General features: G+C 40.5%; 1 protein-coding gene across 5 annotated transcripts in view; it reads left to right on the forward strand.

The window, feature by feature from the left end:
* The window catches only part of PELI1 (pellino E3 ubiquitin protein ligase 1), a 43,010-nt gene that overhangs the window by 19,260 nt on the left and 2,953 nt on the right, over positions 1-20,797 (forward strand). For 4 of the 5 annotated variants that reach the window (XM_068186390.1, XM_068186393.1, XM_068186391.1 and 1 more), the window contains exons 2-6: positions 15,735-15,876; positions 16,118-16,247; positions 17,746-17,847; positions 19,840-20,037; positions 20,150-20,338. In XM_068186390.1, the coding sequence (XP_068042491.1) occupies positions 15,806-15,876; positions 16,118-16,247; positions 17,746-17,847; positions 19,840-20,037; positions 20,150-20,338 (690 nt within the window). In that variant the 5' untranslated portion in view covers positions 15,735-15,805. Of the gene's footprint in view, positions 1-6,272; positions 6,414-15,734; positions 15,877-16,117; positions 16,248-17,745; positions 17,848-19,839; positions 20,038-20,149; positions 20,339-20,797 lie in introns of those variants that run through there. The other variant, XM_068186392.1, reaches the window with a different exon arrangement.

The following is a 20,797-nucleotide window of genomic DNA, read 5'->3' on the forward strand; positions in this document are numbered from 1 at the left end:
ACATTTGTTCTGTACCTGAGCTCATAAAACAGTATTTAAAGTATTCCTAAAAAGATGTCCTTGACTGTGAGAAGTGCAGGAAACAGAGGTGCTGAACCCTGTGTTTGTACAGATCTCTGACATCTCCTAGCAGGCCATTGTGCAAACCTGACCCTTGGCTTGCAGAGAGGAGGCAGCCCTCCACAGCTCTCCAGAGGAATGTGGGTCATATGCTTTCATGTGCAAATGCTGGAGGTGATGTGTTTAGAAAGGACCAAGTTTTGTACCTTGTGTAAAGATTGTCTAAAATTTGAAGTGAGGGGGAAGAATATAGTAAGATGCTTATGTTTAATAGCAGTGATTTGCAAAATACTCCGGTATGAGCTATGGACTTGGGACACTGACCTGCAGAAGTGAGGGGAGCTGTTTTGAGGTTATCCAGCACTTTTTTTACCAGAATTGCAGAGGGACTACAGTCAAAATGGTGAGTGTCAAGAGTTTAGTAAGGGTGATTAGGAATTTAGGATAAAGCAGAGGGCTGTTGGATAGATTTGAGTTTTTGCTTCACGATCTCTTTGAGGGTAAATATATTTGCCTTCTTGTGAGAGATCCATTTGTGTGATGTGGGAGTTGATTAGAAACTGTACTGAATAGTTTTTAAACTTTGTCCCTCTTAGCATAATCTTTCTCTAGAATGTGAGTGTGAGGAGATAGCCAGTTATAGCTGAATTTCTGTAACTGAATACTCTTCTTATCTTTTTTTGCTAATCTGAATGAACAATCTAACATGAAATGTTTTTCATCACTGAGGTGAAGATGTTTTTCAGAACTGAAAATGTTACTACTTCTAGCAACGGTCTTAGAATTCTCGGTACAAGTCCATGGTCAAATGATCTGGCTTTGTGGGAATGAAAAATTTCAGGTAATGCAGGTTCAGCTAGTTCTGCTATAACCTTAAAGGCTTTGCAAGTACAAAAATTGTGTCTTGGAAATTAATTCAAATTGGGCCTCCCTTTATTTATTTAGGGGAAACCATAATACCTGAAGCTCAGTGAATCTGTGTTCTGATGCTGAAAGATTGCTGAACAACTTTTAAAAAATACTTTAAGGAAGTGCTTATGCATAGCCAAGATTAATTGAACCAGAAATGATCCTAGAGAACTTAAAAACAAATCTTTTACAATAGCTTTTTCTGGGTACCTGGGAAATTCAAGCTTACTGTCTTGGAAAGAAGCCTGGTGCAGCTACATCTGTGTGGCTCTGACTTGGCAGATGACTTGCATCAGTGTGACCTTTTTTGGAAACAAATGTGCTTTCTTCAGAATGAGGTTTTGCCTATCATTGTTTGTCTTGAATTTTTAGGAATTCAGCACATCTGATGCTTCAGGTGGTACTTGAAGCCAGGTGAAGAACCATCTGTCCTGGTTTCAGCTGGGATAGAGTTAATTTTCGTAGCAGCTGGTACAGTGCTGTGTTTTATGTTTAGGATGAGAATAGTTTAAATGCACTGATGTTTTGCTGAGCAGTGTTTACTCTGAATCAAGGACAGGGTCCCATGTTCTGCCAGCCAGGAGCTGCACAAGAAGCTGGGAGGGAGCATGGCCAAGACAGGTGACCCAAAATGGCCAAAGGGATTCCCATACTGGACATCATGCCCAGTATTATAAACTGGGGGAAGTTGGCTGGGAGGGGCTGGCTGCTGCTCATGGATGGTCGGGCATCAGTCAGTGGGGTGGTGAGTAATTGTGCATCACTTATTTGGGATTCCTTTCTTTCTCCTTTTATGTTGTCTCTCTTTTCCTTAATATGTTTTGTTTTAATTTATTTAAATTGCTTAATTGTTTTTATTTCAACCTGAGGGTTTTGCCTTTTTTTCTCTGACTCTCCTACCTTTCTCATGGGCCAGGGGAGGTGTGAGCAAGCTCCATGGTACTTGGTGACTGGCTGGGGTTGGTTAAACCACAACACTGTTTTGAGAGCACCTTAATTCCCAAATGTCTTACTTGGGCAACAGTTGCTGTGTTGAATTGCTCATTGCGCCATTTCTCTTGTGGAGGACTTCCCTGGTGTAGTTGAGGGACAGGCACACAAAGATGTAAGGGTGGAACAGGACTTCATAAGAAATGCTCATCAGGTTTGTCTGATAGCAAAGTGTGACTCCTGTGGTGGGAAATGCCTCTGTGCAGGGTGATAACTTGTTGCTACTCTGTAACTAGGCTGCTTCAGTCACAAATTGCTCCACAGTTGCTTAAGGATCTCTATGGCTGCATGAGCAAAGTTTTAGAGTTGGCAAATCTGTTTGAAGGAGAATTTGTTGTGCCTTAAGAATTCAAGGTTCTGTTTAGATCTTTTACTCAGCTGTCCTGCAAATCTAATTAACATCTCCTACCCCTTCCAGAAGTGGTCAGTGTAGAAGAGTTCATAGAGTGCCATCTTCTGTGCCACCCTTCATGTCACAGAAACTTGAGATGTAGAAAAGGGTTCTTATCTGGAAGCTGTAGCTATCACAATGGACCTTTGTTTTCTTGGCCCTTGTAAGAACTTTCTTACTTCTTGCCAGAAGCCACCACACTGTAGTGCAGGGGATTAGGTCATTTCCTTCCCTTCTCCTCTTCCTGCAGATTATTTGATTAGCATTTCTATTGTATGCTCTAAATAGCATGTTCTTGGCTTCAGGCTGGTCCTCCCCTCTATAATCTCTTTAAAACACTCTAGTATGACTTTTTATTAGCAGCGTGACATGGGAACTCCTTGCACAGAGATTACATGTGACGTAACACAATAAAAGATTAATGAGGCTGGTAAGTCAGTAATCTTCCCTTTCTTCTTCCCTCATGCACCTGAGATTAGGCTTCTGGGAACCCCCTAACAGTGTTAATGCCTTACAATACATGAAATATTTTTCTTGTTTGGATATCATTTGCTTTGATCAGAGTTCAGCCCCTGACTTCATGGAAAACAGAGTTCAGGTTGTGTATAGTGTATGTTCAACATTCAGCATTGAGTGTACAAATACACCTCCCCCGTGGGATCATTACACGTCCTGGTCTTCCACCAGGTGTTTTGCTCCCTTTTCTCAGTGTTTCCTTTCCTTCAGTCTCTGTTTTTATATACCCTGTGTGCAGGCATTTCAAGCTCTTATGCTGCATGGGGTTTTTAGTCCACTCCTTGCCTGTTTTGTTGAATAAAATTATCAACGGGTTGTTTAGAATGTCAGTCTTGAAACGTTGTAGTAATATACAGATAAGGATAACTCCAGTATGAAGAGTTTGCCATTCTTGCCAGTCTGGACATTAGAGGCCATGGTGTTGCCCGTTGCCCCTATGTGTAAGGCTGTCATTTTAGCTGGAATAGCTAGAAATGCATTCCTCTTCAGAGCTCGTGTTGAATGTCATGTGAAATCACGTAATTGTATCAAACTGTACAGCATCTGTTTGTGAGTCAGATAGAAGAACATGACGATAGAGCCCTTTATTTCCTTAACAGCTTCAAAGAAAGAACCTCCCCTGCAGTTCAGCCTCACTTCGTGAAATTAGCAGTGATATCTTGGGCTGCAGATTGCATTGTTTTAGTCTGGCATGGTATCTGTACTCCAGGAGAAATCAGATAGCTCACCTAGCCGCAGCATGCTGGAGGCATTTCATTCCAGTCCTCAAGGCTGGTGTAGTTCTTGTGATGCCGTGAAAATCATTAAACCCTCCTCATCATAAAAGTGAGGGGCAGTGCTGACGCAAGAACAGCTGAGTAGAGCATGGCTGTGAGTAAACACAGCCAGGGAGACAAAGTGGTTCAAACTCTGTTGGGTGAGATTCAGAGGCAGCCACATAGAAGTGTGCCTAGGGGCAAAATAAACCCTCAAAAAGCCTGGATTAAGATGGGGCATAATTAGCTATAAAAAGGACATTGTGTGTTGTTGCCTGATTGTTCCAGAGGGTCACTAATATGAAGGCAGGTAAGGATTGTTATCTGCGGGAGGCTGGTTGGGGTGGTAGAAAGCAAATCCACCTGCAGCTGCTTCTTAGGTGGCTGCAGCATAAAGTAATCTACAAGCTTATTAACCTGAATGCTGAACTGCTTCATCTGTAAAATAAAGAATGTCTGGGAATAAAGGAGTTCTAGAAGCAAATTAGTCTTGAAGTTCTGCTTTTCAGGATGTTTTGAAACAGTATAACTCAAGTTTTGCAACTTGTGTGAGAAAAGTAATGCAGCTTAGACGTGGTCATACCAATGTAACTAATCACTGTGGTTAAATACCTGAATACAGAACACCTTTTGTACTCTTGGTGCTGTATCTGTGTGTTAAGTGATACTAATGCAGTGCTGATGTGGTTTTCTTTTTTTTTTTTCTTTTGAAACAAAATCACAAAAGCAACCCTTAGTCCTGATTAAAACAGCATTCAAGCTGCCAACTTTGTATAGGCTAGGACGAAACAGAAAATACTTGAAAGTGATGAGGGAAGTGGGGTGATGTGACTCCTCCACCCCAGTAAAAATTGCCATTTTAAGGATCTGCACGTTACCAGTGAAAAAGCTGGGCTTGTGTGCCAGTGGCATGAGGCTGTTGATTTTTTGGCAGGGAGGAGGATTCAACCTAAATCTCAAGATCAGGCTTGATGAGTCCCTGGTGTTTCTGTTGAGATGGATGCAGGAGGTCTCTATCCCCTCATTTGCATTGGTAAAATGGGATTACAGAATAAACACACAAACAGATAAGCAAAATTATTTGGGTTGAAATAGTTAGAGATTTGTGTGTGGTTTTGGTTTTTCCCTTAGACCCATGCCAGCTTAGTAATCTGATAGCTGTGATAATGACCATTCCATTTCAGAGCAGTGTTCAGTCCTGTGGTTTTTTTGTCAACCAGAAGAGTGGAAACAAGGGAGCACCTGTACATCAGTGTTTCTCCAGGCACTTTCCAGTGTTCAGCAGCTGTGGGTCAACCACTTCTGTGGAGCAAAGTGGTATCTCTGTGCTTAGTAATCTGTGGTAGGAAGAAAAAAAGTGTCTTTGGAGCATATGTATAATTTTATTATCCAGAATAACCTATGACAAGGTGTTCTGCAGCTATATTTTCTGGGTAGGGGACAAGATCCTCTAACAGGACAGCTGTACTGTATTACTTAGGGGAAAGTATGCAATGGAGTATGAGTTGAGAAGAGAGAAAACACAGATGCATTCACCTTGTTCTCAGCAGTGAAGCTGGCTTCTGTGGAGCTGCAACTTGTGTTATGGCATATGAACAGAAAAGCTGTTTTGACAGTTCTTAGGTTTGAGTGTTACCCAGTGGCTATACTGTAAGGTGAACTGGGAAAGAGTTCTGTTAAAAAAATAACAGAGCAGATAAACCAACTTTAAAACATTGACAGATCAGTCCATAAAATTGTGTTTAAAAGACTGAGGTCGCAAGCCAAGGAGGGAGCAGCAGAAACAGGAGCAGCAACAGTCACATGTACAACATGGAGATGTGGATTGTGAGGCTCTATCAACATTGCCTGAGCCAGGGTAACCATCTACCCCTTCTTCATCCACTAGAGCTGCGATGTAAAACTCAATGTAAAGGTTAAGCTGCTGTGTCATATCGTGATTGCAGCAGCCTCACAGCATTTGCATGAGCAATTCCACGAGGTAACTTGGAAGCTGTGGTAACTTGATCACCACTCTATGGCTCAGACATTTAAATTATCCCACCCACTGACTTGATGCAGTGATTTCGGTGTTGGTGGAATGAGAAATGAGCTCATAACCTGGTCTGGCACATGCAGATTTGCCTTTCTAAATGTGCATCCTACAGGATTGAGCTGTTTTAGAATCATTGGCCGTGACAGTCCAGTACACACAGGTGGCATCTGCAGAGGTGTCATGTGTCCAGTTCTACAGTATTAGTGAAAACAGAGATAGCAATGCCTGAAGAGTTTCTGCTGGTATAATTCTCAGTGTATTAAGAAATTACTCTTTGTGTGGGAGGTGAGGAAAGCTAGCTGGGCTAATAAATTATGGTTTTAAAAAAAAGAAGAAAAGGCATAGCTTGCATGGGTACAGTTATGTAAGAGAAGGAAATAAATCAGTGTTTCTCTGAGAACCTCATCCGCAGAGCTGCCAGGCAATTGGGCTGCAGTATTGTTCTCAACACACCCTCTGCTTCCTTTTTTCCTTTTTGGGGCCAGGGATGGATGAATTGATGGAGCAGGAGCAGGATGCCGGTTCTGCCTCCAGCCAATGCTGTGTGGTGCCGTGGTGTTTACCCAGCTTACGCAAGGCAGAGCCGGCCCCTCTTGAGGCAGGAGGCGCTTCCCACGGCTGAAGTAAAAGCACATAGAACAGTCACTCAGTCTGGCAGTTGCTGGGGGTTTAAAGGAGTTGGTGGATTAACAAGATCGAAGGGCTGGGTTTTTTCTTCTCCACTGTGTAGGAATACTGCAAGGACACAAATATCCTGGTAAGTGCTCTGCATGCCATCACTTTTCCCTTTTACTGTGGTATTGTTTCAGTCTCTCTTCTGAAAGTCTCCTCAGTTGCAGTGGTTTTCAGTGATGCGGTGGAAAGGAAATCTGAGAGCAGGCAGTGTGTCTGCAGGCTCCCCTTCCACCTCAAAGAGGCAGAGACATTCAAAGAGCACAGCTTAGTAAGTGCTGTTTGATCATAAGTGTCAGTCACTTCTCATTTTTAGGGTGTAGAACAAGGTGCCTTAAAACTGCCATTACTTAACAAAATCGTACCAAGGGTAATTTCTCATGGAGCTGTTGAATATTTCTGATGTCTAAACCAAGAAAAAGGCTTTAAATGTACCTGTAAGTCCTATTTTTGTAAGATGATATAGTTTGCTATGTGAAAAACAGTATGTAATACAAACAGCTATTTAGCAGATACTTGGGTACATGAACTGCCTTATCAGGAAGTCAGAGGCTCATAAAAAGCAAAACTGTGATGTTTGGGCATGTAGAACAAGAAGTCATTGTGGTTTTTTGCAAGCCCAGGCTCCTCAGCCATGTATTCCAGTACAGGTGCAACAGACAGTGGATTTTCCTGGACTTGAAAAGCTCTATTGCTTTGTGAAAGAATAAGATGCCTCTGCTTTGGTCTAAGCTCTTAGGAATTTTTACTCTTGTGGCTGACTCTCAGTGAAAGTTGGGACTGCCTTTTTGTTTTCCTTGAGGTAATACTGTGTAATTAGTCTGAAGCAGTGGAGAAGGATAATGTTAAAGGTTTCTAACTGTAGAGCTCTCTGCAGCAGAACTATACTTCTATGCTAGTATTGTACAAAGTTTTTTTCTTTTCTGTTTGTATGCAAGGCATACATATTTGTATCTGAAGATGCAAATAGGTATACTATGGCTAATGAACACCTGATGTTCTCCTAGCATTTCTCTATGTAGTATTATTTTATGGCTTTTTCATACAGGTTAGAGGTTACAAATAAATTTCTTTTGATAATCTGAGTGAAATGAAAATAAAATCAAAACTACATATTTTTCAGCATAGTTTGTACTAACAGGCAAAATGTAAGTGCAGTTAAAGAGAAAGCTGCAAATTAATCTTCTGTAGTAGCTTGTGTGAGTAACTGGCAGGTAGTTCAGCTGATGGAACAAGGACAAGCTGTGGTGTTTGGCCCTCGCTCCAGAGGGTCTGAACCCCGTGCACGGCTCCACGCGTTGTCACCGCTGTATCCGAAAGGGACAAGGGGGTTCAGGCTGCAGGTAAATGGAGCACCTTAACTGGTGAAGAACTTTCTCAGCTAATTAAGGATACAGATAATATTGCAGTGACAGCTTTAAAATAGACAACTTGTGCTAAAAGACAAATGTTTTTGGCTTCCCACACGCAGTCTGAATTACATCATTTGTAACCCGTAGGAGGTTATCGTGGTTTCCTCAGGGGAGGATCAGCTGTTACTTTTCATAACTGAAAAAAAAATTCTGGACTATTTCTTTTTTTAAGGGAATATTTTCAGAATTTATTTTTGTCAGTCTGTTGGAGTGGATCATTATTGATTACATAAATCTTTCAGGTTTAATACACCCAACCACATTCTCATGTCATCAATGGCAGTTCAGAATAAGGGAACTGAAGTTAGCTGAGGTCTGACTGAAATCAGACCCCTGTGCTTAGATGGGTTTTTTCAGTCTTCCGAAGAGGAATGCTATTTTTGAGTACTATCGTAAAGTACAGACTTTCTTATAGGTGCCTATAATAGAAGTCTCATTCTAAAACACTTCCCTTGTTCATTGAGCAAGGTTGCTTGTCCTCAAGGTGCTGTTGCTGTCTTTGCTGAAATTGCTGAGAGCTTCTCAGACCTGCTTCTGAGGCTGGAACAGAACCTGAAGCAGAATTCTAGATGCCAATTCAACCAAAACTGCTGTTTCTTACATTGGACAAAATTAGCTGTGGCCTTAGAGCAAAACAGTAGGTTTTCTCTTGTCTATCAAGTTAATGCCCCTTTGAGTGTCCACAGACAATGGGTTTGTGTGTGTGTATGTGCTCTGACTCACATGACTTAGATGACCAGCCCACTAGTGGCAGGTGTCCATGGTAAAAAGATGCTTTCATTCTGTTTGTGACAATGAAAAGCTCCTCTACTGAGATTTTACAGATGTTCTCAAGGCATGGTAGTAGATAGCTGCTGATCCTTGATGTCCTGTGCAGGATTAGCTGCTTGCTCATTTCAGAGCTTGGCCTCATTGCCTTGTTTTTGAGATCTTGTTTTTGTCTTGCTTTCATATCATAAGACACTTTTGTGTGTATAGTGGATGACTAAGCTTATTCTGAGTTACAAAAGAAAAGGTTTACAGTATAGACTAAGGAAATATTAAGCCATACTAAAGGAAAAGGCTGGACTGATACTCCACGCTCCAAGGCTTCTTCTTGTGGATTTTGATGCTGAAAAACTCCCTTTTCTAGAAATAAGAAAATTAATTTACCTTCCTTACAAGGGTAGTGTATGGCTATTGATGTAAAGTGATAGGCATTTAAATTGCACTAACAGATGCATCACTATACCCCTTCCCCGTGCACCTATAGTGAAGAACGCAAGCTGTACACAAAATGTGGCTAATCTTAAAAGTGGAGTCTAAAACCTGCTGATGGTAAAATTGCAGGTGTGTGTGGGAAGGAAACGTGAGTTTGTTTTTAACTGGAAACTGGGAGAAGTGTTAAAACTGGTAGATAAACACATGTTCTTTTTACCCAGTGATCACTTCAGTAAAAACTATTTTAATACAAGCTTACAAAACTATTTATAGGAAAAACAGTTAAAGGAGAATAACTTCCCAGTGGTGAACATTACTTCTCCCATCACGTAGAAGAAAGTGATTTCTCAACCTTTGCCTCAGCTTTCAGAAACATAGTGATGCAAGGACCTGATTCCTTGTTGCTTGCACCAGTGGAGATCAGTAACATTATTGATATTGTCACCAAGTTGGGCTTGGTGGGAACACAAACTCAAGCAAGCAGTCAGTCTGCTGCTGGGAATTACTGTGAGATTTTGGTTGGATGGCTTTTGTGGGGGGGGGGGGGTTGGGTTTTGTGGTGTTTTTTTTGTTTTTTTTTTGTTTTTTTTTTTTTTTTGTTTTTTTTTTTTTTTTTTTTGGTTTGTTGGTTTTGCTTGTTAAGTTCTTTCTTTTTTTTTTTTCTTTTTTTTCTCTGATCACTTATTGCCTCCTCCTTCAATGCTTGCAAATATCTACATCCTGAGAGACTAGTATTCTGTACAGCTTGCTTGTCTCTCAGTGACTTTTAACTTTAGTATTCTAGTAGTTTAAATCTGAAAATCAATATATTTTCCTTTGAAGTGGTGAGATGTAACCATAGAAGAGAATATGCAGTGCTGAAATACTGTACATGTATTCAGAGGGTTTTGGTTTCTGATCTTGCAGTCACAGGAGACTTGCCTAGTGGAAACTGGAGTGATAAAGAGCTTAAATGTGTAAGTGGATATTGGCAAACTTGGATCCTACTTGTGTATTCTCAGGTGTTGTCACACTATTCATTGTGAATTGTTTGTTTGAAGTATGGGGTTTTACATCCAAATAAAGCTTAGATGCTAATGTGTAAATCTTGAGGGATAAGGACAAAATCTTGTTTCATTGGTAATGGAGTTACTTATAATTTATGTCTAGCTGGTCAAAAGTGCACTTCAGGTGCATATTCCAGTTGCTTGATAGAATTGTGTAGGCTTCCTAAAATGAATTGTGTTCCTGGAATAATTGAGGTTGGGAGGTTGTCTGCTTCAGTCCCTGGACTCAAAATGGGACTGGACTGCCTTTGATCAGGCTGTTCAGGGCCACATGCGGCATGCGGCTGATCTCCAGGGATGGAGGTCTCATAGGCTGTGTGGATTGAGAGTTTTCCCCTCCCATAATAGCTAATCAGGATTTTCTGTGTTGGAGCTTGTTTGTTGCCTCTTGTTCTGCCACTGCAAAAGGACAAGATTCCATTTTGTCCCTATTCCCTCTGGTTTAGCAAAGAATTGCTCAGGGAAGAGCTGTGTGTGAGGATTGCAAGGGTAGTCAGTGCAGAACTGTGAATAGTAAAAAAATAAAAACATCAATCGATAAAATGTCTTGTGCTTTATTTCTAAAAGCAAAGAAGAAAAAAAAGCCAAACCTTAAAATATGTAGATATAGAACATAAATGTAATATTATAAAAAGGGAGGGGAAAATTCCCATTTTTTGCATCTGAATCAGCGTATTTTTTTAAATATATTCGTTGACAGAGGACTTCTTTCTATACTGTGAAAGTGGTTTTCTATGCAGTATTTTAGAAAAGGGCTAGTCTGGCACTAGCTACGGTTGCTAGCAGCCTATAATGCTGGCTCTGTGTTTAGAAAATGATGGTAATTTATTACAAAGAGACTTTTATTCTAGTATTTTTAGCTTTCAGCGGAGTGTTTAATGAATCTCTGCCTGGGCTCATTGAATTTATGTTCTCCCCTCCCCCACCCCATTTTAACCATTAACATACTGCTGCTATTGCTGCAATTCCAGAAGCTGTACTTGGTCTACAAAATAGCAAATTTAATTCACAAGGTGCCGTGCCTTACTGCAAACAACATGTGAAGCAGCTAAAGACTAGTTGTGAGTGAGTCTTGTGACCTGGAAAGGCAGCTGAATGGTTGCAAATGACTGGTTAAGCTAGAGCTGATAGTTCAAAACCAGCCTAAATTCATCTGTCTCTGTCCCCCACGGAAAATGATGTGCTCAATGAAAGAGAGCTCTTAACCTCACCTACTCTGAAGCATCATTTGGGATGATATCGCAGGGGATAGCCTGGATGCAGGGAGCAATGTTTGCATGAGAGACTATGATATGACTTCCTTCTCCTGGAATGGAGTCAGAAATCTGTGTCTTGCTTTCTCAGCTATGGCAGTCTTTGCCTTCTGTGGCTTCAGTGAGTACTAGAGAGCAAGAAGGCTTGTCAGAAACCAGATTCACCTTCCTCAAATAGATTTTAAATGCTTTTCTCAGTTCAGTTGTTGTCACTTTGCAGTCCTTCAAAACAGTTGCATGTGATAGTATTGAGCATTGAACTTTCTGCTGCCCCCAGAGGAACCAGTGTTGAGAATAAAAATATTACCTGTTCATGAGTTTTTCCCGTTCCAGTTTCCTATTTTTGATACTGAAGGATTTTAACTGGTGCCCGTTGTGGTCTGGGGCTGACTGCAAACGGTTGTGCTTGCCTTTGGCCATGCAAGTTGCTTTACTCTCAAAATCTTTTCAATTGCATAATACAGGACTGTGAAAGGTAAGCATTTTCGGGCTTCAGTCTCCTCTCTTTGGCAGAATCAGAGATCTTGACATGAAATGTTTGCTTCTGTCAGTTCTATGATTTTGGAAGAACACTGGATGAGATGGAATCTTGTAATCGACATCTTATTCCTTATCAGTGTTGAATGTTCTTGGAGAAGTTTAGAAGAGTCTGTTCAGAGCTTGCTCCAATGAAGCCTGTTCCACTGATGTGGAAATGCTGCTGCAAGAAGCAGCAAAAATGTAATTTGTGTGTATTTTATTCAAACAGTTGGTCCTCAGCTATATACTGGCCCTTCAGAGCCAAGTTGTCTTTTAAATTAGCCTTTCCTAACTTTTTGAAGAAAAGTAGTATTCTAGGAATAAAAACTGGTTAGGTTATACTACAAGAGAAGGCCCATTATATATTTTATTGGATCCTTTTCTTCTACTCAACAGTTTTCCTTCAAGTAAGTTCTTCACTCAGCTTTAAATGGTTCATAAGCCTGCTCTATTTCAGGAGTGGAGATGTTTTCCCATGGCAGATCAGATTCATCTCCAGTGGGACAGCACTTGAGTTTTATTCGCAGACATGAAATTTCCCTTGGACCTCACTGGAAGGATATAATTGATCTTTGTTATTTAAGGGAACAAAAATATTTTCCTTTTGGTTACAGTGCACCAGACCAATCACATTGGATGAGAAGTAGTGTGTATGTTGGACTGATTATTTTTTTAGGAGTACTGAATCTCGTATGTGCTTGAGTTGAAGTAATCTGGGGGTGTAGTAGCTGTGAAAGTGGTGTGTGAAGCTCATAAAGGTTCTGAGATGCATTTGAAGAAAAATGAAGTTCAAACATTTCAGCCAGACTTTTGAAAGGGGATGAGCAAGCTGTGTTATTAATGATAGCTCTAGATTTCTAATGCTCCAACCTTCCTTAAGTTAGTAAGAAGTGGATTTCCATCATGTGCAAAATAAACTTGAGTGGATTTCTTTAAATGTAAAGCAAAAGAAAATGTTTTAAGGAGGAACTGAGCAATAGATGTGGGACAACTTTCCTTGTACTGAGATTTTCTGTATAACTCCTTGTATTGCTGAAGTCTGTCCCTGGGAACTGCTGACCCCTTTTACAGTTTCTGCACAGTTCTTTGGTCAGTCATGCAGGTAACACACTAGAGTCTCCTTTAACTGTTCACTTGTTATTTTCATGAGGCTTTGAAGCTGACTCAGATTGAGACATGTATTTTTTTAGTTTTCCATTAAAATTGTTCCCTTGGATGAACAGAAGAAGAGGAGAAGCTGTACCAAGCCTGCTCTTGTACTAATGGCTAAAGTTATTTTAAATGTTTGCCTTCCCACTTTCTCTGAGTGGAAGGATTAGCTCTTTAACACTAATCTGGGGTTATACTACTTAAATCTTTGCTTACTGTGGCATGGTGTTTCCTAGTTCTATGCTGTTTCCTGTAGTTTCATGGCAATATTTCTTGTGAGTTGTTAAATGTGAAGGCAGAGGGCAACTGTTGGCCAAGATGAAATTAGTTGTGTGTGAAGAAGACTGGATTGCAGGGGAGAGGCTGTTGAGGAGATCAATATTCAAGCAGAAAATCGGTGAATCATGTGAGGAGGAGATGAGAGGATGAGCTCTTCCAGAAGACACCTGTACAAGCAAGTATAATGCAAGATCTTAAAACAAGAAATGCTGCAGTTGATTGTAAAAATACTGCATAGAAAATATATCTTTATTTTTACATACAAATAAATAATGAAGATTTATACTCATTTCATAAGTAGAAATACTTCAGAAGGGAAATGTGTCTAAAGAACTGAGCACTATTAAACACTGGGATCTATATAGTTCAGTATTACGGTCAGAAAAGCAGCCCTGAGGTGTGTTAACAGGCACATAGCTCCAGTGTGGTGCTCCAAAGTGGGGTGTGATGCCAGGAGGTAAGGAGGGCCCTGGAAGACATGAGAATTGTGAACAAAGTTAATGTTGTGGGGTTCTCTTTATCAAATGGGGCAATCTCCACTTCAATGTGTTGTGACTACTAGCATCGTATAAAGTCACATTTTCATGTGATAAGTTTGCTTTAATGTCTTCATTTTAGAATTCCAAAGGCGAAGCCTACAACAGTGAGTGACCTCACAATCCCAGGGGAGTTACTGCTGCACTTGGGTCAGCAATCCAGAAAGGCTTTGAGCAAACTGTATTCTTTGACTCTCCTGTGCCATTGCCACTGTTCCTGTGTGACAGAGGGAGACTGCTGGATCAGTAAAATGCACTTTCAGCACCAGCTGAGTGATGGGTACCCTAAGGCTTGAACCAGGACAGCTGCTTCCCAGGCAGCAGAAATAGCTTGGTGTCACTGTTCTGGAGATGGGACACAGACACTTCATAGCAGTGTTGTGCAAATCAGGTTCATTGCAATGCACTCATCTCTCAGTGGGTCCGGGTACTGTTGTGATAATATTGTAATATTATTACAATATTGTAATGTTGTGTGTGCTAAGCACAAAGGCTGCAGTTTGCTTGTTTCAAGCACTATGAAATCTACAGTACCTGCACTTGAAAAAAAGAAGAGATTTGGAAAATAATGAGAAATGAAAGGAGAAAATAAAGATTTCTCTTTATTCTCCTGGTTATGTTCTGCAGGCATCATAGCAAATGCTTTGAGGATAGTGTGATGTCTTCACCTGTATTAGTGAGAAGCCCTCCCAAATATGTGGAATAGCATGAAGGAGCAAACTTGAGTTTTTAGAGTACTGTGAGCTGATTGCTGATGGCAATCAACGTGTGCATGCTAAATAGGAGCTCATAGATTTGAGAAAGCATGTTGAAGGCCAAGCTTCTCTGTGAAGGAGCAAAGACTGGGAGAGATAAGGTCAGTAAAGGGATCTTTGCATCAGCTTCTGAACCAATGTGAGCAGGCTGTCAAACACTGCCACATCTTTTTCTCTGTTCTTACGACATACTGTGGGGGTAGATAAAATCTGCATGATGACAACTTTTCTGCTAATAACCATGGTCTAGCCAAGGTAGAAGAAAGTGGAGATACAGCACTGTAGTTGTGGTCAGAGTTGATGACAGGATTCAAAAAGTGCTGTGTGGGTCAAAAAGTGCATTTGCACGAAGGCAGAATGTTAACCATCAGTACTAAAAAACATTAGCAGCTCTTTGAGTTGGTATGAAAACTCACCTGGAAGGACCAAAGGAATGTTCTTAGTTCTGTTAAAAAAAGCCTCAAAGAGGCTCTCATCAGCCTTATTCTTTATCAAGCAAGTGCTCTGCTGGGTAGGCTTTCTCTAGAGGAAGGTCAGAGATGAGCTGCATGGGTCAAAAAGTGTCTGGAAATGCTACTAATGAGAAGCTGTAAAAAATACAATATGAACTGTTCCTCAAAGCAGAAGTCTGAGTAAAAAAAGTACTTCAGGACTGTTTTCATTAGGAGTTACATGGAATTCCCTCAGGAAACCTCCTTCGAACAGATGTTTATGTCACTTCTGTCTCTGGCTAAACATGAGAGATCACATTGCACACCCTAAACTTTTATGGTAGGCTTGATATCAAATTGTCCTACAACTTCCTTCCATCTGCAAATCCAGAAACTTCTTAGAAAGCTCTGAATTAGACTTTCCCATGAAAACTTTTGCCTGTCTAGCTAATGGTTTGTCTGGCTTGTGTTTTTTTTCTTTAATTTTAATGCCTGTTTTGCTCTTTCTCAACAGCTGAATGAAATAAAATAAATGAAGCTATGTATCATTTATTCTAAAAACTAACATGGAGGAAAACACGTGTGGATGTTTTAAGGCCATAGTGGAATTTACTAAATGCATTTTTTTGGTGATCTGGCACTTCTTCAAGGCAATTCAACCTTAATTCCTGTGGTTTTATATATATGCTTTTAAAAATTATTTTGGGCAAAATTAAAACATGGAAAACACAAAATATTGTACTTGCAGTATCAGATTAGTGTGCAAGTTTGTGTAACTGGAGTAGAATATTTTCTCTTACACTTAATTTTGGTTTTATTTTTACAGGAAATAATGAAAAAAGTGTGCCACAACTCCTGATCAGAGACCTGAAGTTTGAGAAGTCATTAGCTAAGCTCATGTTTTCTCCTGACCAAGAAAATCATCCTTCAAAAGCACCAGTCAAATATGGTGAATTGATTGTATTGGGGTAAGTGTTTGTGTGTAAGAGTCTGAGAGTTTCCTATGCTGTAATCCTGTGGGCATGTTTCAGTACTGTGTTAATCAATTCTTGGATTTAAATGAGATTAATTGAAAATGTGTAATTAGTAACACTGCTACTTCAGAATACTTGGTGCTTAGAATGAAAATTCTTGTGGGCCTTTTTTCTCACGAGAAATGAAGTAATACAGGAATGATGGGCTTTGTTCTATTTCTGTGCTTTTTGATAGGTACAATGGGTCTCTCCCAAATGGAGATAGAGGAAGAAGGAAAAGTAGGTTTGCTTTATTTAAAAGGCCCAAGGCAAATGGGGTGAAACCCAGCACTGTGCACATTGCCTGTACCCCTCAAGCAGCAAAGGTAAGCTCCATTTCTCCCTTCAAGTCTGTCTGATTTCTCCTTGTGCCATATAAAGAGCTGTTAGGAAATGATTTAAACACCATAAATATCTGACTGTGAAAAGAATGGTTTGTGTTTAGCCAAAGTTTTTTAGTACCTGTCAGGGTTAGCAAGAAACAATTCAGCAGAGAAGATTTGGTGCATAGTCCTTGCCATGGCCAGGAAAAAAAAATAGTTTTGAAGCGTGAATGTTCTGGGCACAGGCTAGTCATATAAAAAGCTTTATGTTTTGTTTTTCTTCCAAACTCACTACAGACATCTGTTCCAGACTTTGTGGTTTTGTACTCACTCTGCTTTAGGATTAACTTTGTGCAGCTGACTTGTAAATGATCCTTTGCCAAAGCTCCACGTGCACTTGGTGCTCCATCCAGTGGGTAGGAGTTCCCCAGGGGTCAGGACAGGTGGGTTTTGCAGGGTAGGTTTCATAGGGCTTGTAATCAGAGTTCCCATTAAGAAGCAGAAAAGGAAGGACTTAGACCCCAAAGTTGATCTGTGTTTCATGTGAAAACTAACACATCATGGCTAAGGTATTAACATGAAATATTGTGGCTATTCAAGTGTGTGTACAATTGTGTTCAATAACTAATGGAGCATTTCTACTAAAACTATGGCATTTAAGTAAGCTTAGTGGTTGTTTAGAAACTGCCAGTGACAAGATCAGGCCTTTAAACAAACATAGTAGTGTTAAGTGTTTCACTCCCAGAATATCTTGACCCTAAATTCAGGGAATGGTATAAAGTGTTCTGAAATCAGAAGCATTTTTCTACCAACATTCTTGTAGTAGAGCTACATTTATATTAGATCTGTGAAAATAACATTTCTTTTTGCAAATTCTTTATGGTCTGCTAAGTGCTGTTTAGCAGCACTTTTAGAAGTGTTGGTTAATTCCCTAGTAGGTAATTGCAGAATGAATATCTAGACTAACAAACTGAAACCTTTGCTGCAACTTCTGCAACCTATGTTGAGTTTCTCCATTTCACCCTATTTGCCACCACTTTATCTATATATCTTAAATCAGTCATTACTGATTTTAGTATTAACTCAAATCCTGGTTTTAGAATGAAGTCCCTAAGTTTTTGTCCTCACTTTGCTGTTGGCCAAGTTCACTCTGAGATGGCCATGAAGGTTTTAGCCTTTGCATTTGGTTGTTTTGTCCTTTTGTGTTCAGGCCAGTGTTGCTTTAACACAAAACATGACTAATGATATACCCTGGTTATGTTTGTTTAGTTGCAGCATGTGGTGAAGAGACCAGTTTGGTCTGTTGCTGAATCAATCCTGCAGCTTTTTTTTAGTGGCCAGGACTGGGTTTTGTGAAGTTTAACTGCAGGTGTGTCATTAACAACCATCTGCCTTAATTAGCAGAAGAGTCTGATGTTATATATAAATATTGTCTGCTTTGCTACTGTATTCTGTAGAATTATTGTGCACTGGTTCAATAATATTTGGCCTTTTTCCCTAGGCAATAAGTAATAAGGACCAACACAGCATATCTTACACTTTGTCTCGAGCCCAGACAGTAGTGGTTGAATATACTCATGACAGCAACACAGATATGTTCCAGGTACGTGAAGTTAACGTGTACATGTGTTCTCTTTTTTGGTAGTTTCAAACAAGGCATCCTCTCAGCAGGCTTTTTCCCTCAGACCCAAAAGTTTGTCAGTTTCTGCACTCACCATTCAGAGCAATTTAATTCAGTTCATTCCCAAGGCCATCCTGTGAACAAGGCTGTGTGTCTGTACATCTCTTTTAGACTTGGGCAAAGGTGAAAGTTGGGGGGTTTTGTGACTAATGCACAAGAGTATGGTTTTGCCTTTGTTTGCTGGTCTGCAAGTCACATAATCTGTCTCCTAGTCCCTCCTTGCAAAATGAAGAATAAAGGGCACCTTTCTCTTCAAGCACTTGGAACTTTGCTTCTGGCATTTACAAAGGGATTTGGGATCAGCCAGTTGGAGACAGGGTAGAAGAAATACAGTGTGGAAACACAGGAAAGCTTTTGGCACAACTAATATGAAAAATACTCTGAACTTCTTTAAGAAAACCCAGAAATGTCTAAAGCACTGGGAGATGTGAAGAGAGGAGCCTCAGTGCTGATCCTGCCTGTTCAAAACAACTTTGCTGCAGTTCCTGTGTGTATGAGAAGGGACCACAAACACATCTGCAGCTGTGGTGTGCCCTCATATCTTTTAATTGTTTCCTGTTTTTCTCAAAAGGAAGGGGTTTGTTTTGGGGTTCTTTTTAACGTGTGCTTTGTTCTCTCTGATTCCCACACTGTGATCTTGTGTAGCTTTTTTTTTCCCCCTCGTTGTTGCCACTAGTTTATGGCAAGGAGTTTTGCTGTCACAGCATTTAGCTGTGACGCCACTGCAGGATCTAAGGAGGTGGGAGGTGCTGGGAAGTGGTGGAGGAAGCTGCTTTGCAACTGCAAATACAACAGAGCAAAAGGAGTGTAATGAAATCAGTGCAGCATAAGCTATTGCTGGTGTGAGTGTTCTCTCTTCAGGCATGCTCTGGCATGTGTGCTGCTCTGAAATTGCTCCTGGCAGCCCTCGTGTACTCATGGGTTATCCTGCCTAAGAAGCAGTAGAAAAATAGATTCTGACAAAGCAGTTTTAGTCTCATGAAAGCTCTCCAGCCCTCACCAAAAAGCACCTCAAGCTTTTGGGTCTCTTGCTCAGCAGTTAATCGGTCTTAATATAATCACCTATTTTCAAAGAGCCTGAGAGCTCTGGAAGTGAGTGAGTAGTAGTGTGTAAGGGGGCTTTAAACCCAGCTATATGGATGTTTGGGAAAGGGTTATTACTTTTCCTCTTTGCAAGGAAAAGTACAAGATGAGTTGACTGGAAAAGCAGGGATACCTATGCAGTTTTATCAAACTCAGTACAGTTTTTGCAGTGTGGAACTGCAAGACTCACAGTTCCCTGCAGCCAGAAAAGGAGGCACAGCTACTAGCAAAACCTGATTGTAGTCAGATGTTACACTCTCATGTTCTGAGTGTGTAAATGTAGCCCCTCTCTGCCACAACCACCTGGTCCCTGGTCTTTCACAAAAGGTTTGCTGCTTCTCAGTACCCACCAGAGCTGAAGAGACAGTTCACATAATCTGGTTTTCATACATCTATACCTTGACTTAGTCTGGCACTGTTCAGAATGTTCGGGGCATACAAAGCGACTGCATGTCACTCTTCTCCCCTCTAACTGCTGTTCCCTGGCTGTTTTGGTGCTCCTGCAGCTGGTCTGCCTGACCTGAGTGCAACCTCTCTGATGAAAAGGCCTTCAATGGGAAATCATCTCGGAACTGACTTAATTACATCATTTTATTTCTCTTTCTTTCATTTGGCTGTGCCCAGCTTTCAGAATAACTTTGATCATTTGGAGGCAGAAAAATTCATCAATTCAGATGAGGCTTTAGAAACCTAAATTGATAGACTGGTGGACAGGAATGCTTTAAACTGTAATGTCATGATTTTTGTATCTTGCTTTTAATTGCTTTCAATTTGAATAGTCCTAGACCCAAAGACAAACTTCTGACCATTTTTTTTTCAATGCTTTTCCAGATTGGTCGGTCAACAGAGAGTCCTATAGACTTTGTAGTAACAGATACAGTTCCTGGGAGTCAGAGTAATTCGGATACACAGTCTGTGCAGAGCACAATTTCAAGGTTTGCCTGCAGAATCATATGTGAACGTAACCCTCCCTTTACAGCAAGAATATATGCTGCAGGATTTGACTCCTCAAAAAACATTTTTCTTGGGGTAAGGGAATTCTTTTTCTTTTTTCCACTAAAAGTTCAGTGCAGGCTTATTTTTTAAACTAATACATAACTCCAGCCAAATTAAAGGTTCTCATTGGTGTAATTTCTTTTAGGAGAAAGCTGCAAAGTGGAAAACATCAGATGGGCAAATGGATGGACTAACAACAAATGGAGTTCTTGTTATGCATCCTCGTAATGGATTCACAGAAGACTCCAAGCCAGGAGTGTGGAGAGAGATTTCTGTGTGTGGGAATGTGTTCAGCCTCCGTGAAACCAGATCAGCTCAACAGAGGGGAAAGATGGTGAGAGGAGTGACCGGTGTTTTATGCAACCTGTTTAAAATGGTGCAGCCATAAGGGGTATAGTTTGGGCTTAGAGCTGGAATCTGCTGGAATTCCATGTAGTTGTCACCTCTGCAGTTAGTTACACTGCCTCTTAGGTGTCTGTCTGCATGCACAAAGGTGTCTTGCTCAACTTGAATAACTGAGTTTATCTGCAAACTAGTACTTAATTGCACATCTAGGCTGCTCTCCTAAACTGAGTTTCCAGTCTACTCTGTATTTCTGCAAACTGTCCTGCACATTCTACAAGTATTTTCCCGATTCTCCCTTGTGAGTTTATGCTTTTCCCACTTTTCCTTTTAGAATAATGAAGAATAGTTATCATTTTATTGGATATTGATTTCCGTGTTGGTGTTCGGAGTTTTCCCTCCTCCTCTTGTTTCCAAAGTATTGGTGACATTTCCAGGAGATACTTGGGTT

This window comes from Anomalospiza imberbis, chromosome 3 (genome assembly GCF_031753505.1).
Source record: "Anomalospiza imberbis isolate Cuckoo-Finch-1a 21T00152 chromosome 3, ASM3175350v1, whole genome shotgun sequence".
Classification (NCBI taxonomy): Eukaryota; Metazoa; Chordata; class Aves; order Passeriformes; family Viduidae; genus Anomalospiza; species Anomalospiza imberbis.